Raw genomic sequence first — 12292 nt, 5'->3', positions numbered from 1 at the left:
GGCATGACAACTCTCCAAGAAACAAAGAGCGAAGAGTCTAGGAACTTCAATGCCCGGTACAGGCTCCAGGCAGGATCTGGGTTTCCGCAACACTTGACAGAGTAGAGGACCCTGCCACCTACCCTGGACAAAGACTGTCTATCCTGGGCTTTCAGGAATTCTTGCCTAACCACAGCTTCTGCCAGAAACCAACTCATGGTCTTCTAACTCTGTTGGTATAAGAGCTTGTTCCTCTAAATTCAAGGGTGTAATCTTGCTGCTATAGGCATCCTTCTGCTGCTGTGAAGATTCCCACACTGAGGGCCTGCATCACCCTCATGACAGCAGTTTCTAAGGCAGCAATTAAAAAAACATGTAAAGGCAAGATCAAATAGTTGTAAAAAGGCAATAGGCAGGAACTTAGAAGGAAGATTAAGAGGACCAAAAGAGCACTGTTTAGCAGTTATTTGCACACCCATTTTTTATGTGTATGACATTACCTTTTGCATTTTCTATTTTTTCTATAGAGAAAAATAAGCAAAGGCTGCTAGACTGTAGATAGGAAGTTTTTGGCTGCCTAGTCTTTTAAATGCACGTAAGGCTTATATGATTTACATTGTCTAAAGAGCAGATGTTTTAAATTTTTAGTCAGAAAAAAACCCTACTAAAATCATAGCATATAAATAAATACCACACTAGCAAAAATTGCAATAATATTGTAGTCCATTAATACTTCACATGTAGCAGCATCTCTTACCTTCTAAAGAGGAATATAGTCAGCTTAATTAGTTATGTATCTGCAGGTATATACTTGCAGAGGGCCTAGAATACAGACCTACTGAAATTCCTGATGAGCAATAAAGAAAATGTCACTCAGATGCTGAAGTCAAAATGGATGCAGAATGAGTAATGTTAGAGCTGCTGAAAAAAAGAAAAAAAAGGGAGAAGAAAGGGAAAGAGAGAGAAACATGAAACACCAGATGGCAAATTCTGGAAACAGGCGTTGCCATGGAAAAGAAGGGACTATTATATACTCTAAGGGTGCAGATAAATAAAACACTTAAATAATGGAAGAATGAAGAAAATATGTTTCAAGGGAGCTGGACATATGAAATCAACCCTAAACCTGACACCTGGTCCATTATTGTCGAATGTGGCTATGGATGAATCAGCAAGACATCTATACTCTTTTCAAGCAAACTTCCCAGCCGAACTCCTTGGTCACACAAGAGATGTTCCCCATTGCTTTAGGATACATATGCTCTGGCCACCTTTCTAACACTGAATGCTTTAAGGGCTTTGAGGTCCCAGGCTTGGACATTTGCTTGAGTATTTGCTTGTATATCAGCCTGGTCCACTGGTCCTTTAAATTTGTTCTGGACCTTAACACTGTAAAAGCAAGAAAAACTCTATGGCAGAGTCACTACAGAGTCAAGAGAAGTGCACAGGCAAGACTAAGACCTTCAGCTTGTAAAGAAGGAAGTCAAGGACAATAACCAGCACTTTGGGAAAGGTGTATCACAAAAAGCAGGATCAACAGCTGTGAACACCAGTGCCCAAACACTTTCATCAGTTCTGATGTGTCATCCATGTGATGGGGCTAAAGGATCGAAAGATGAGGAGCTGAGACCTCCCTACCCTGGTCCCTAGCACAGGCCTTTTTTATTCCAAGAGAGGCCCAAAGCTCCTCTGTCAACGCATAGCTGGTCCACTAAACTATGCATCAGCCCTGATGCAGTAAACTGACTGCCGCCAAGCACCACAGTACAAATAACTTTGCTACCAAAAGAATGGAAAGTGAATGATATGGGCTGAAGGAACTCGGGGTTTTTTGATCCAACAGTGCCTGTGTTACTTTGTTTCTGGCTACGACTGCATGAGATTCAACAAGGCTAAGTGTCGGGTCCTGCACTGGGCTCACAACAACCCCATGCAACGCTACAGGCTGGAAGAGGAGTGGCTGGAGAGCTGTCTGGCGGAAAAGGACCTGGGGGTGTTGGTTGACAGCCGCCTGAACATGAGCCAGCAGTGTGCTCAGGTGGCCAAGAGGGCCAATGGCATCCTGGCCTGTATCAAGAATAGTGTGGCCAACAGGACCAGGGAGGTGATAGTGCCCCTGTATTCGGCACTGGTGAGGCCGCACCTCGAGTACTGTGTTCAGTTTTGGGCCCCTCACTACAAGAAGGACATCGAGGTGCTGGAGCGTGTCCAGAAGAGGGCAACAAAGCTGGTGAAGCATCTAGAGCACAAGTCTTATGAGAAGCGGCTGAGGGAACTGGGGTTGTTTAGCCTGTAGAAGAGGAGGCTGAGGGGAGACCTTATTGCTCTCTACAGCTACCTGAAAGGAGGTTGTAGCGAGGTGGGGGTCTGTCTCTTCTGCCTAGTACCAAGTGATAGGACGAGAGGAAAAGGCCTCAAGCTGCGCCAGGGGAAGTTTAGGTTAGATATTAGGAAAAACTTCTTCACTGAGAGGGTGGTCAAGCATTGGAACAGGCTGCCCAGGGAAGTGGTTGAGTCTCCATCCCTGGAGATATTTAAAGAATGGATAGATACGGTGCTTGAAGACATGGTATATATGGACTTGGCAGTGACAGGTTGACGGTTGGACTTGATGATCTTAAGGGTCTTTTCCAACCTTGACGATTCTATGATTCTGTGATTCTATGATTCTATGACATTCATACATGAACACGAGTAAGGGGTCCATCCTTCTTTCCCCTCCCACATGCTCCCACAATGATTAGTTCACTTTTGCAATTAGAGACATGATGCCTGTTGCTTGCCTAGTTCCCAAAACTGGAATGTGAGGCTGGATGAGAGACAGGTGCACGTATAAGACCCAGCACCTGAACGAACAGCCCAACCTGCTGAGAAAGGCTAAGCAACAAACTCCAGATGGACGTTGGTGCCTTGGTACCTTCCTCCTTGTACAGCTAACATACATCACTTGCTATCCCAGCTGGCTTAAATCAAACACTTATGTTTGGCGGTACTTAACACTATTAACTCTTATTCCACAACTCTTGCTCTTTTCATGCCTTCAGTAGGAGCTTTTAGCCTAGCATTTGTTCCATTTACTTAGTAGTCTACTCAGCTAAGTTAGTTACACCAACATTTCAGTGATAACTCACATTTTGCACCCGTCCCTGTTTTCTTTACCCTGAGGAATACTACTCTTTCTATTTGTCATTCCTCAAGAGCAGCACCACACTGCTCTGCAAACCAGTCAGTTAAACACAGTCCTCATTTTGCTGACTTAACAATAACTTGTGTCTTCATACCTGACAGCAGCGTTTTCCTTGCTAAAGCTCCCTTTTCATCTACAGGCAAAGCACAGAGAGCTGACATTTCACCTGTTGCCTTTACCAGCCAAGTATCCCCACGTGCTGTGGTGGTCTGGGCAGTGCTTCTGTGGCACTGGTTGTATGCTCCTCTCCCTTGGAAGACAGGCAGGGACTCACACTGGAGAACAGGACTTGGCTGTTCACAAAAGCTGATCTGTTCACCCTGCTGGAGACCCTGAATGATTTTTCTATGATGGAGTCAGTAACATGAGGCAAAAGAACAATACCTATTTAGTTAAACTTACTTCTTTGGGAGTAATACTGAAACAGTTTTGGTGTAAATTTGGGCAATAAAGGTAAGCAATTTTCTAACCATCATGTCCTTCTTGAAAAGCCAGCTCTTCAGTGATTCCAGTGGAAATTCTGCATGAGGTTACATTTGAGTAATAGGCTAAAGGGTACCAAAACTCACTGTATCAGACCCTTGAATAGTAAAATGCAAAGAATTTATATTAAAAAGAGAAGAAAATGAAAGTCCTTGTTACTGTACACAAGTGGGAATTTTATTTTTGGACAACAGTGTTTTACTGGAATTTTTTTTTAAACAACTGCATGCAACTGTGCCAATTTATGCAAGCAAAACAATATCCAGTGAATCCTTGTTCACTAGGAGAAGGAAGATAGTGACTGAGATCACAGACCCCTCAGTACAGCTTACTAAGGTACCCGTTTTTCGAGAAAATCACTTAAAGGTCTTGATTTCCTAAGGATGCTGAGTAGGGACCCTTTTCCAGAAATTGCCATTAGAGAGAGCAGGATGGGGTATGAGTTTCTGCCTCCTGCACCCGAGTTACACAAACCAACCCCCTTTTTTCATTGAGCTCTATTGCTTTTAGTTGACACCAGCCAATACATAGTTATGTAAGTTTTTATTCCCCTCCCATACATCAAAATACAGCTTCTCATAGACTTCGGTACGCCTTGCACCAGACTCCTCATGAGCTATAAGAGGGCTGTCTTGAAACAGGCCCCCGTGGACCTGCATGAACAGAAAAAATAAACACTGTAAAGGGCTCAAAGTGTGCTTTGCACAGATTTCGAATGCTACTGAAGCCTCACACACTGAAGCCTGTTACTGAGGCACAAGAAAAAAAATAACCTTTTTTTATTCTATATAGTGTACCTATATATGTTATTGACTCTGTAAATAATTACCAGTCTACCTACACAACGTGCACTGTGAAACTGAGTTTCACTTGTGACATTGTTGAGGGAATGATACAGCTTCCCTGCCAAATCGATCCTGCATTATCAGTAAGTGCAATGCTTCTTGGCTTGTACCACTAACATGCCCAATGTCATCATCTTGCTAACTCTTTATGGGTATATGCCATGATTTTTCTTGTGACAAAAAAAAATATCCTCACTCAGAAGGCTGTGCATGAGTACACGGGGTACACTGCAATTACTCACAATCATCATTTTGATACTTAGAGAATGTAAAACCTGCTTGTGAAACTGAAAGGAAACTGAGAGAATCTGAAAGAATGCCTGGTCCAGGCGTGCTGCTGCTTTGGAAAAATTTAGCACGCTTCAAACGCTGACTTAGGCCACCTGCAGACTCGTGCCAAGGCGATAACACGCCATCCCAGTTATCTCCAGCCCCTGAGAGCACGAAATCCCTTCTCGGCGGCTCTTTTCTGCTACCGACAGACTCCGAGTGCGAAAATTTTCCACTTTCTCCCTACAGACCGGCGGAGGCGGCCCTGCCCCTCACCACCCCCGGACCGGGACCCGGGACCCGGGACCGCAAAAAGGGTCATTTTCACCCCGAGCCAGGGGGACAGTGGGGGAGAGCGGGACGGCTGGAGACCACCGCCCCGGCGGAGCGGCGCGGCGCGGCGCGGCTCGGGACGGCGGCTCGGGCGTCGCCCCACGCCTCCCCGGCCGCCCGCAGCAGCCGCCCCGGCGACACCCCTTCCCTCGCCCGCCGCGCTCACCGTCCCGCTATCGTCCACCCCGAGCAGGTGTCCGTGGAGGATCTCCATGGGCGCGGAGGGGCTGGAGTGCACGAAGGTCCCCCTGAAGACGTGGGCGAGCGCCGGGCGCTGCGGGGAGCCCATGGCGGCGGCCGGCGGGGCTAGCTTCGCCGCGGCGGAGGCGGCTGGGAGCTGCCACCCAGCGGGCTGCCGCCCCTCCGTGCCTCCCGGTGCCGCCGGCGGCTTCCTGGAGCTGTCACCATTTCCCCACCCCCTGGTGACTTTCTCTTCAGGGAGTGGTTTCGGCGGAGGGAGGGCGGGAGGCCGGGCCTCCCCCGTCCCGGACGCCGTCGGGCGGGAGGCGCCCATCGGAGCCGGGACGCTGCCGGTAGGTGCGCCGGGTGCCCCCCTCCCCAGATCGTCAGCCACCCCCACCGCCAGACCCCCATCCCCGCAGGGATGGGTCCTCCTCTTGCCTGGAGCAATGCCCGGTGAGGTTTGGGGTCCCAGTTGCTCCCTGGGAAGCGGTGAGAGATCCGACAAGGTGTCTGGCAGTGCTGTACGAGCGTCGGGCAGCTAACTTTTGCAACCAACCTGAAAGTTGCAACCGCTTTTGAAAGTGTCATTTACAAAAGGTTGAATTTGTAAGCTTACTTTGCCACAAGCTGCCAGCAGCTTGTAACCTGTCACTCTGTGCCTGGAGCACTAGGACATTTATTGGATGTTTTCAGAAGAATAGGCCTAATTTTAAAATATTATAAACTTTAACCATGTATCTTTAGGTGGCTGTTACTGCTTTGTTTCACTTGTTCTGTTGTACTCAATGCTCCAAGATTAATCTCGCAGACTGTCTCCATGGTCCTTGGCCCCTGTACTGCACATTAGTAGGGTGTAGGAGTAGAAAATAGATGCCAGCTGAGGTACCAGAACTACCAGAAGTAGGCAGCCAAAATGCCTCATTCAGTGGAGATGGTCTACGGAACAAAAGAAAACAGCCTCAGGAAAACAAAAGGCAGAGAAAAATGAAGTTTGTTAACCCAGAGAACTGCACTTCCAGAACCACATTTGCTCTGACAACCTAAGTCAAGGTACATCATGAACACGTGCTAAGAGGATTGATATTCCGAATATTGGGATAAGACTTCACTGGGCCAGAACAACGTACACGAAGGACAACACCATGAGAGTCCTCTGAATTCCCATTTGAAGACGCCTTTCTTCATCTGATTGTAAAGTGGTGAATGAACTTGGCACCAAGGGCACTGAGGCTATCATTCTCAAAGCTGGATTACAAAGTTTGTCGTTACATAGTTTATCATTAAAAGACCTTTGCACTTCCCACTGTGCTGACACTATACAAATGCATAGCAGATTATCTTTCCTACAAGCTCTCCAGATCAATGGTGCGAGGAGAGAAAGACACAGTGGGAAAGCACAGAATGAACTTAATTTTGGTCTGCTATGGGTATGTCATCAGCCTTTATCTTGCCTTCTTTGCATAAGAATGCTTTAGGTTACTGTGAAGCAAGTTTAAAAGATACTGGACTTACTCACTCCAACAGAAAGATCTTACCTTGACTTAGCAAAGTCAGATTAGTCAGGCCATAAAGAGTGTCCAAAATAAAATGGACACTTGAAAGTGACTCTTACACGCTGATATTGGCAATTTTTTGTGAGAGGTCTTGTAGTTTAAGAAGACTCCCAATGAGATAAAATGGATTTTTTAAGACATGGGGTGGGGTTTTATTGTGTTTCTAATCTCTTTCACGTGAAAAGCTAGCAAACAAAACAAACCACAAATTGATCTTGAAGGTTAATCTAGTTTGGAGAAGAAACTGGCATGAGAATCTTCCATGCAATTCAGTTTGCTTACAGCACTGTAATACTTCCCGCTTCCTTGAGCAGCAGAGTAATAAATTCTACAAAATAGCACCAGAAGTCTTCTAAATTACCACTTACAAAAGCCCTTTTACAAAGATGTTTCTGAGGGTGATACTGCTGTGTTTATTAAGGCTGCAGCTGAAATGAGCTGTATTCCAAGCAGTAACCTCAGGCAAGGAAAATTGTCTTCTACTGTAGGAAGGAGTGAGAGATAGGCTGGTTTTGCCACTGGATAACAAAAGGTGGAGGGAGTAGAGCTGAGACACAGGGTGAACAGAGAGCAAGCCCTGCAGAGGTAAGCTCATTTGCTCCTCCTGTGAACAGAAGAGTGAAAACAACTTTCCCCAGCAATAGCTGCTGATCCATACAACTTGCCTCTGCCCTCGTGGCAGCAGTTAGCCGGATTTTTCAAGGTAGCTGGGTCCCTACAGAGGACCGTATGCTGTCCTCTCCAGCATGCTGCCCTAAGTTTCTGTGTGCTTCACTTAGCTCACATCAGGCTACATGTGGCTTTTGGCTTCAAAATCTCAGGGATTTCCTCCAGCTACCTTACATAAAGGGTGATACTTACTCCACTGATTTCAGTGAGATGTAATCCAGCCAGTATTTATGCATGAAATGAAAACAAAAAACATTGACAGTTTCTTCCTTTAGCACTTTTAGGGAGAAATGTCAATAACAAACACTGTTAATGACAAATTTATTGCCATAAGTGGGTTCCAAACACTCTGATGTTTCATAATTTCATTGTTAAAAGAATGAGAGGTCTCTTCTGCTTTTTCCAGCTGTCATGTGCGAGAGCATGGGAGCCCCTGAAGAGGGCTGGTGGAAGGTTAACATCCTTCCCTTCTCCCAGACTTTTTTTGGTTATTAGTTAGCAAGTTACACATGTGTGCTCTAGATATGGATTACACTGATGTATGTGTAGTTTCGCTGGGATATGCTGGGCTAAGCACTTCACCTCCTTGGATAGAAATGTAATGCTCTGTTGTGACTGTTACATATTAATTAACTTAAAGAGTGACTGAAATAACTTGCTCTTTTTTTGCACAATGTTTTGTTTGAATAGCATTTTAAAATAAATCTCAGCTTTAGAGACTCCTTGAAATCATCATACCTGGATTAACACATTTACGTTAAAGTACATAATCACTGTACTTTGATCTACTGCTGTTAAAAAAAAAAAGTCTGTCTCACCATTCAGTAACTTTTCAGACTCTCTTTGTCTTACTAATCATTGTCTTCTAGTCAATTATAGAAATGAGTCTTTAGGCTGAGTCCTGAAGCCAAACAATTTCAGGACTATAAGAATAATCCATCAATGTACTTCTAGGAGCGCAAAGACAGATTTTAGCAGGATTAGAGTGTCTTTGTTCTCATTAACATTTTCACTTTCTGATCTTTTGTTTTATTTGGTACACTATCCAAACCAAGAATTCAATGCCTTGTTTCAAAGTTTCAGAGCACCTAAGCTGATCCTGCAATGTCAGAGAAATATAAGAAAAAGGAACTTGGTTGTCTCCCCTGCTTTCAAAAAATAGTTGATGGGGTACATGACATGGAACAAAAGCTCCTATCATCAGGACTTTGCTGAGGTAAGTGCCTGTGGAGCCTGAGCATCAGGGTACAATAATTATTGTTCTGATATAGAAGTTAATGTTCTTATTGCATTTTATTGTCAAAATGTACCTTGCATATCATTTGTAACATAGCAACTAACCCAATGGAGAGACAAAATATAACTGATTTATCTGCTATTGAGTGATTTTTGTCTGTAAAAGAAAGAGCTGAGTATAAAGCAAATATTTGGGATTATTCAGAGAAAGAAAGTGAAGCATGATAAATATCTACTCTCAAGTGTGAAATTAAGTTGGGAGCTAGGGTTAATCCAGCACAGACTGCTTCAAGCATCTCATTTTCCCTGAAACGTTTGTATCATCCACATCTGTTTACAACACTTTATTTTTCCAACTCCACCTAACACTGAGAATTACCCCACCCAAAAAGGGTAAGAAGCAATGACCATACATACAAGCTCAATTTCATTTACTGCCATGGGCATTCACTCTGGAGGTCCTGGACAGAGCTTTCAGCCTTTGATTCCCAAGTCTACAAAGGCTTGAGAAGGGAAGGCTCAGACACCTCCAGGGGAAGCTGAAGTTACCTTCTGACATTTTCCACATCCAAAAGGGGCCAGTACTGGCATAGTACTGGCATAAAATACACCATCGTTACAATTTTAAAATAGTATGTCTTACTTGTTCACTGATCCATAATTACCTGAAGTGCAGATTGGCTGATGGTAGTTGTAACACTGATAAAGGTTTTCTGGTTTACTGCCTTGTTCCTAACAGGAACTGTAGTAACTAAGTCAGAGGTGTTCTTAAGAAGAACCAGGAAGTACTACACAAATATCAGTAAAACTCATCTTTCACTAGAAGTGCAAGCAAGAATAGGTGAAACGTGCCAAAAAATTTTCTTGGCAAATGCATTTTTGGTTTCCACAAGACACACAGGATGAATCAATACAGTTACTAGACTTTACCGCTGATCGTGCTATGAACAGAATTTGGGTGTCTGCTGTTGTTAACAGAGGTTCATGGGGAACAAATTGGACCACCACTTGGTGTAGTTGCCTGAGCCCTTTCCCTGAGAAAACTTTATCTGTGGAATTATGCTACATGGTGAATTTGTGTTTTCCTCAATCCTCCCAGTAATGGGGGGAGACTTTGGAAGAAACAGGCAAGCCCAGGATATCAATACCTGGCTCCAGGACTGGTGCCGCTGCCAGAACCTTGGGGTTTTAAACCATGGAAGAGCCTTTGAGAGACAAGGCATGCTGGGGCCTGATGGGATCCACCTGTCCCAATGGGGAAACCAGGTCTTTGGTCATAAGCTGGTGGGACTGATCAAGAGAGCTTTAAACTAGAATTGATGGGGGAAGGGGATACCAACAGGATTGCAGTAGTAAGCCACAGGTTGGCATGGCATCACCTGAGGGTGGCAATGCTGATGGGAACATTTACACTGCTTCTGGGACCACGGAGGGCTCAGGAGCATATCTGAAATGCTTGTTCACCAGCGCACACAGTATGAGAAAAAAACAGGATGAACTGGAAGCATTGGTCAGCTCCCAGTGCTACAATATCATTGGTATTAGTGAGACTTGATGGAATGAGCCCCACGACTGGAGTGCTGGAATGGAAATCTACAGGCTGCTCAGGAAGCATAGGCAGGACAGGCGAGGTGGAGGTGTTACACTATACGTAAGGGAGAGGTTTGATCGTACAGCCTTTACAGTTAGTGATGATGTGGTTGAGAGCCTCTGGGTGAGGATTAGGGGGATGGGAAACAAAGGAGATGTTGTAGTGGATGTCTGCTAGTGATCACCCAGCCAGGGTGTAAGCGCTGATGAGTTATTCTATAGGCAGTTAGGAGAAATTTCTGGATCGGTAGCCCTGGTCCTTATGGGAGATTTCAACTTCCCAGACATCAACTGGGAATATCATACTGCTGTGATGAGCAGGTCTTGGAAATTCTTGAAGTTTGTAGGAGATAACTTCTTGTCACAGATACTCAGTGAGCCAACTAGGAAAGATGCCCTCCTAGATTTGCTACTTGTGAATAGAGAAGGACTTGTGGGGGATGTGATGGTAGGTGGCTGTCTTGGCCACAGTGATCATGAAATAGTTGAGTTTAAAATTTTCAGTGTAATGAGAAAAAAAGACAGCAGAGTTGCTACCCTGGAATTAGAGCAAACTTTAAGCTATTCAGGGAGCTATTTAGCAAAGTACCCTGGGAATCTGCTTTTGAGGGCTTAGGAGTCCACGAGCGCTCGTCAGTGTTTAGGACCGACCTTTTAGAAGCACAGGAGTAGGCAATCCCACTGTGTCATAAGCCAAGCAAACAGGGCAGACGACCAGCTTGGCTGAACAGGGAACTCCTCATGGATCTCAAGAGGAAAAAGAAGTTGTATGATCTCTGGAAGCAAGGTCAGGCTTCACAGGAAGAGTACAAAGCTGTGGTTCATATATTCAGGGAGAAGGCACAAAAGGCCAAAGCTCAATTAGAGTTGAAACTGGCCAGTGTTGTTTCAGATAACAAGAAGGGTGGTGGATGTAGTTTTTCTGGATTTGAGTAAGGCATTTGATACTGTCCCTCACAGGATCCTTCTGGAGAAGTTGTCCAACTGTGGGATGAGCAGCTTCACAGTGTGCTAGGTGAAGAACTGGCTAAATGGCAGGGCTCAAAGGATTGTAGTGAATGGGACTGCATCTGACTGGCGACCAGTCACCAGTGGTGTTCCTCAGGGCTCAATTCTAGGCCCAGAATAGGGTTCAATATATTTATCAGTGATCTGGATGCAGGAGTTGAATACACCATCAAGAAGTTTGCTGATGATACCAACTGAGAGGTGCTGTTGGCTCTCTTGAGGGACAAGAGACCTTGCAGAGGGGTCTAGATAGATTGGCGCATTGGGCTATGATTAATGGGATGAAATTTAACAAGTCCAAATGCCGGATTCTGCACCTACGATGAAGTAATGCAAAGCACAAGCACAAACTGGGAGAGGAGTGGCTGGAGAGCAGTCCTGCAGAAAAGGATCTGGGGGTGCTGGTTGATAGCAGGCTCAATATGAGTCATCAGCATACCCTGGCAGCCAAGAGGGCAACCCACATCCTGGGGTGCATCAAACACAGCATAACCAGCCGGTCAAAAGAGGTGATTATCCTGCTGTATTCAATGTTGGTGCAGCCTCACCTTGAATACTGTGTGCAGTTCTGGGCCCCACAATTTAAGAAGCATGTGAAGGTCCTTGAATGTATCCAGAGGATGGCAACAAAGCTGGTGAAAGGGCTGGAAGGAATGTCCTATGAGAATCAATGAAGGACTTCGGGCTTGTGTAGTTTGGAGAAAAGGAGGCTGAGGGGTGACCTCATTGCTCTCTACAGCTTCCTGAGGAGGAAAAGTGGAGAGGGAGGTGCTGATCTCTTCTCCCTGGGATCCAGTGATAGGATGCATGGGAATCATTCAAAGCTGCACCAGGGCGGGTTTAGACTGGACATTAGGAAGCATTTCTTTACCAAGGGGGTGGTCAAACACTGCAACAGGCTTCCTAGAGAGGTGGTCGATGCCCCCAGCCTGTCAGTGTTTAAGAGGCATTTGGAC

At 45.3% G+C, this 12292-nt stretch overlaps 1 protein-coding gene and 1 long non-coding RNA gene across 3 annotated transcripts in view; one reads left to right on the top strand and one right to left on the bottom strand.

Annotated features, from left to right (window-relative positions):
• GDA (guanine deaminase) overlaps positions 1–5439 on the bottom strand; it is a 30111-nt gene extending 24672 nt beyond the window's left edge. The window contains exon 1 of the mRNA XM_087741488.1: positions 5264–5439. Coding sequence (XP_087597614.1) covers positions 5264–5386 — 123 coding nt within the window. The 5' untranslated portion in view covers positions 5387–5439. The remainder of the gene's footprint in view (positions 1–5263) is intronic.
• Positions 5440–5556: 117 nt separating this feature from the next.
• The window catches only part of LOC148050567 (uncharacterized), a 31286-nt gene continuing 24550 nt past the window's right edge, over positions 5557–12292 (top strand). Inside the window, exons 1-2 of one of the 2 annotated variants that reach the window (XR_015700940.1) lie at positions 5557–5630; positions 8580–8718. This is a non-coding gene — a long non-coding RNA (uncharacterized LOC148050567). Of the gene's footprint in view, positions 5631–5691; positions 6708–8579; positions 8719–12292 lie in introns of those variants that run through there. The other variant, XR_015700941.1, reaches the window with a different exon arrangement.

This window comes from Nipponia nippon, unplaced genomic scaffold, assembly GCF_047370975.1.
Source record: "Nipponia nippon isolate SJK-2023a ecotype South Korea unplaced genomic scaffold, ASM4737097v1 scaffold_8, whole genome shotgun sequence".
NCBI lineage: Eukaryota > Metazoa > Chordata > Aves > Pelecaniformes > Threskiornithidae > Nipponia > Nipponia nippon.
The sequence above is the reverse complement of the archived record's forward strand: the minus strand, read 5'-3'. Positions and strand labels throughout refer to the sequence as shown.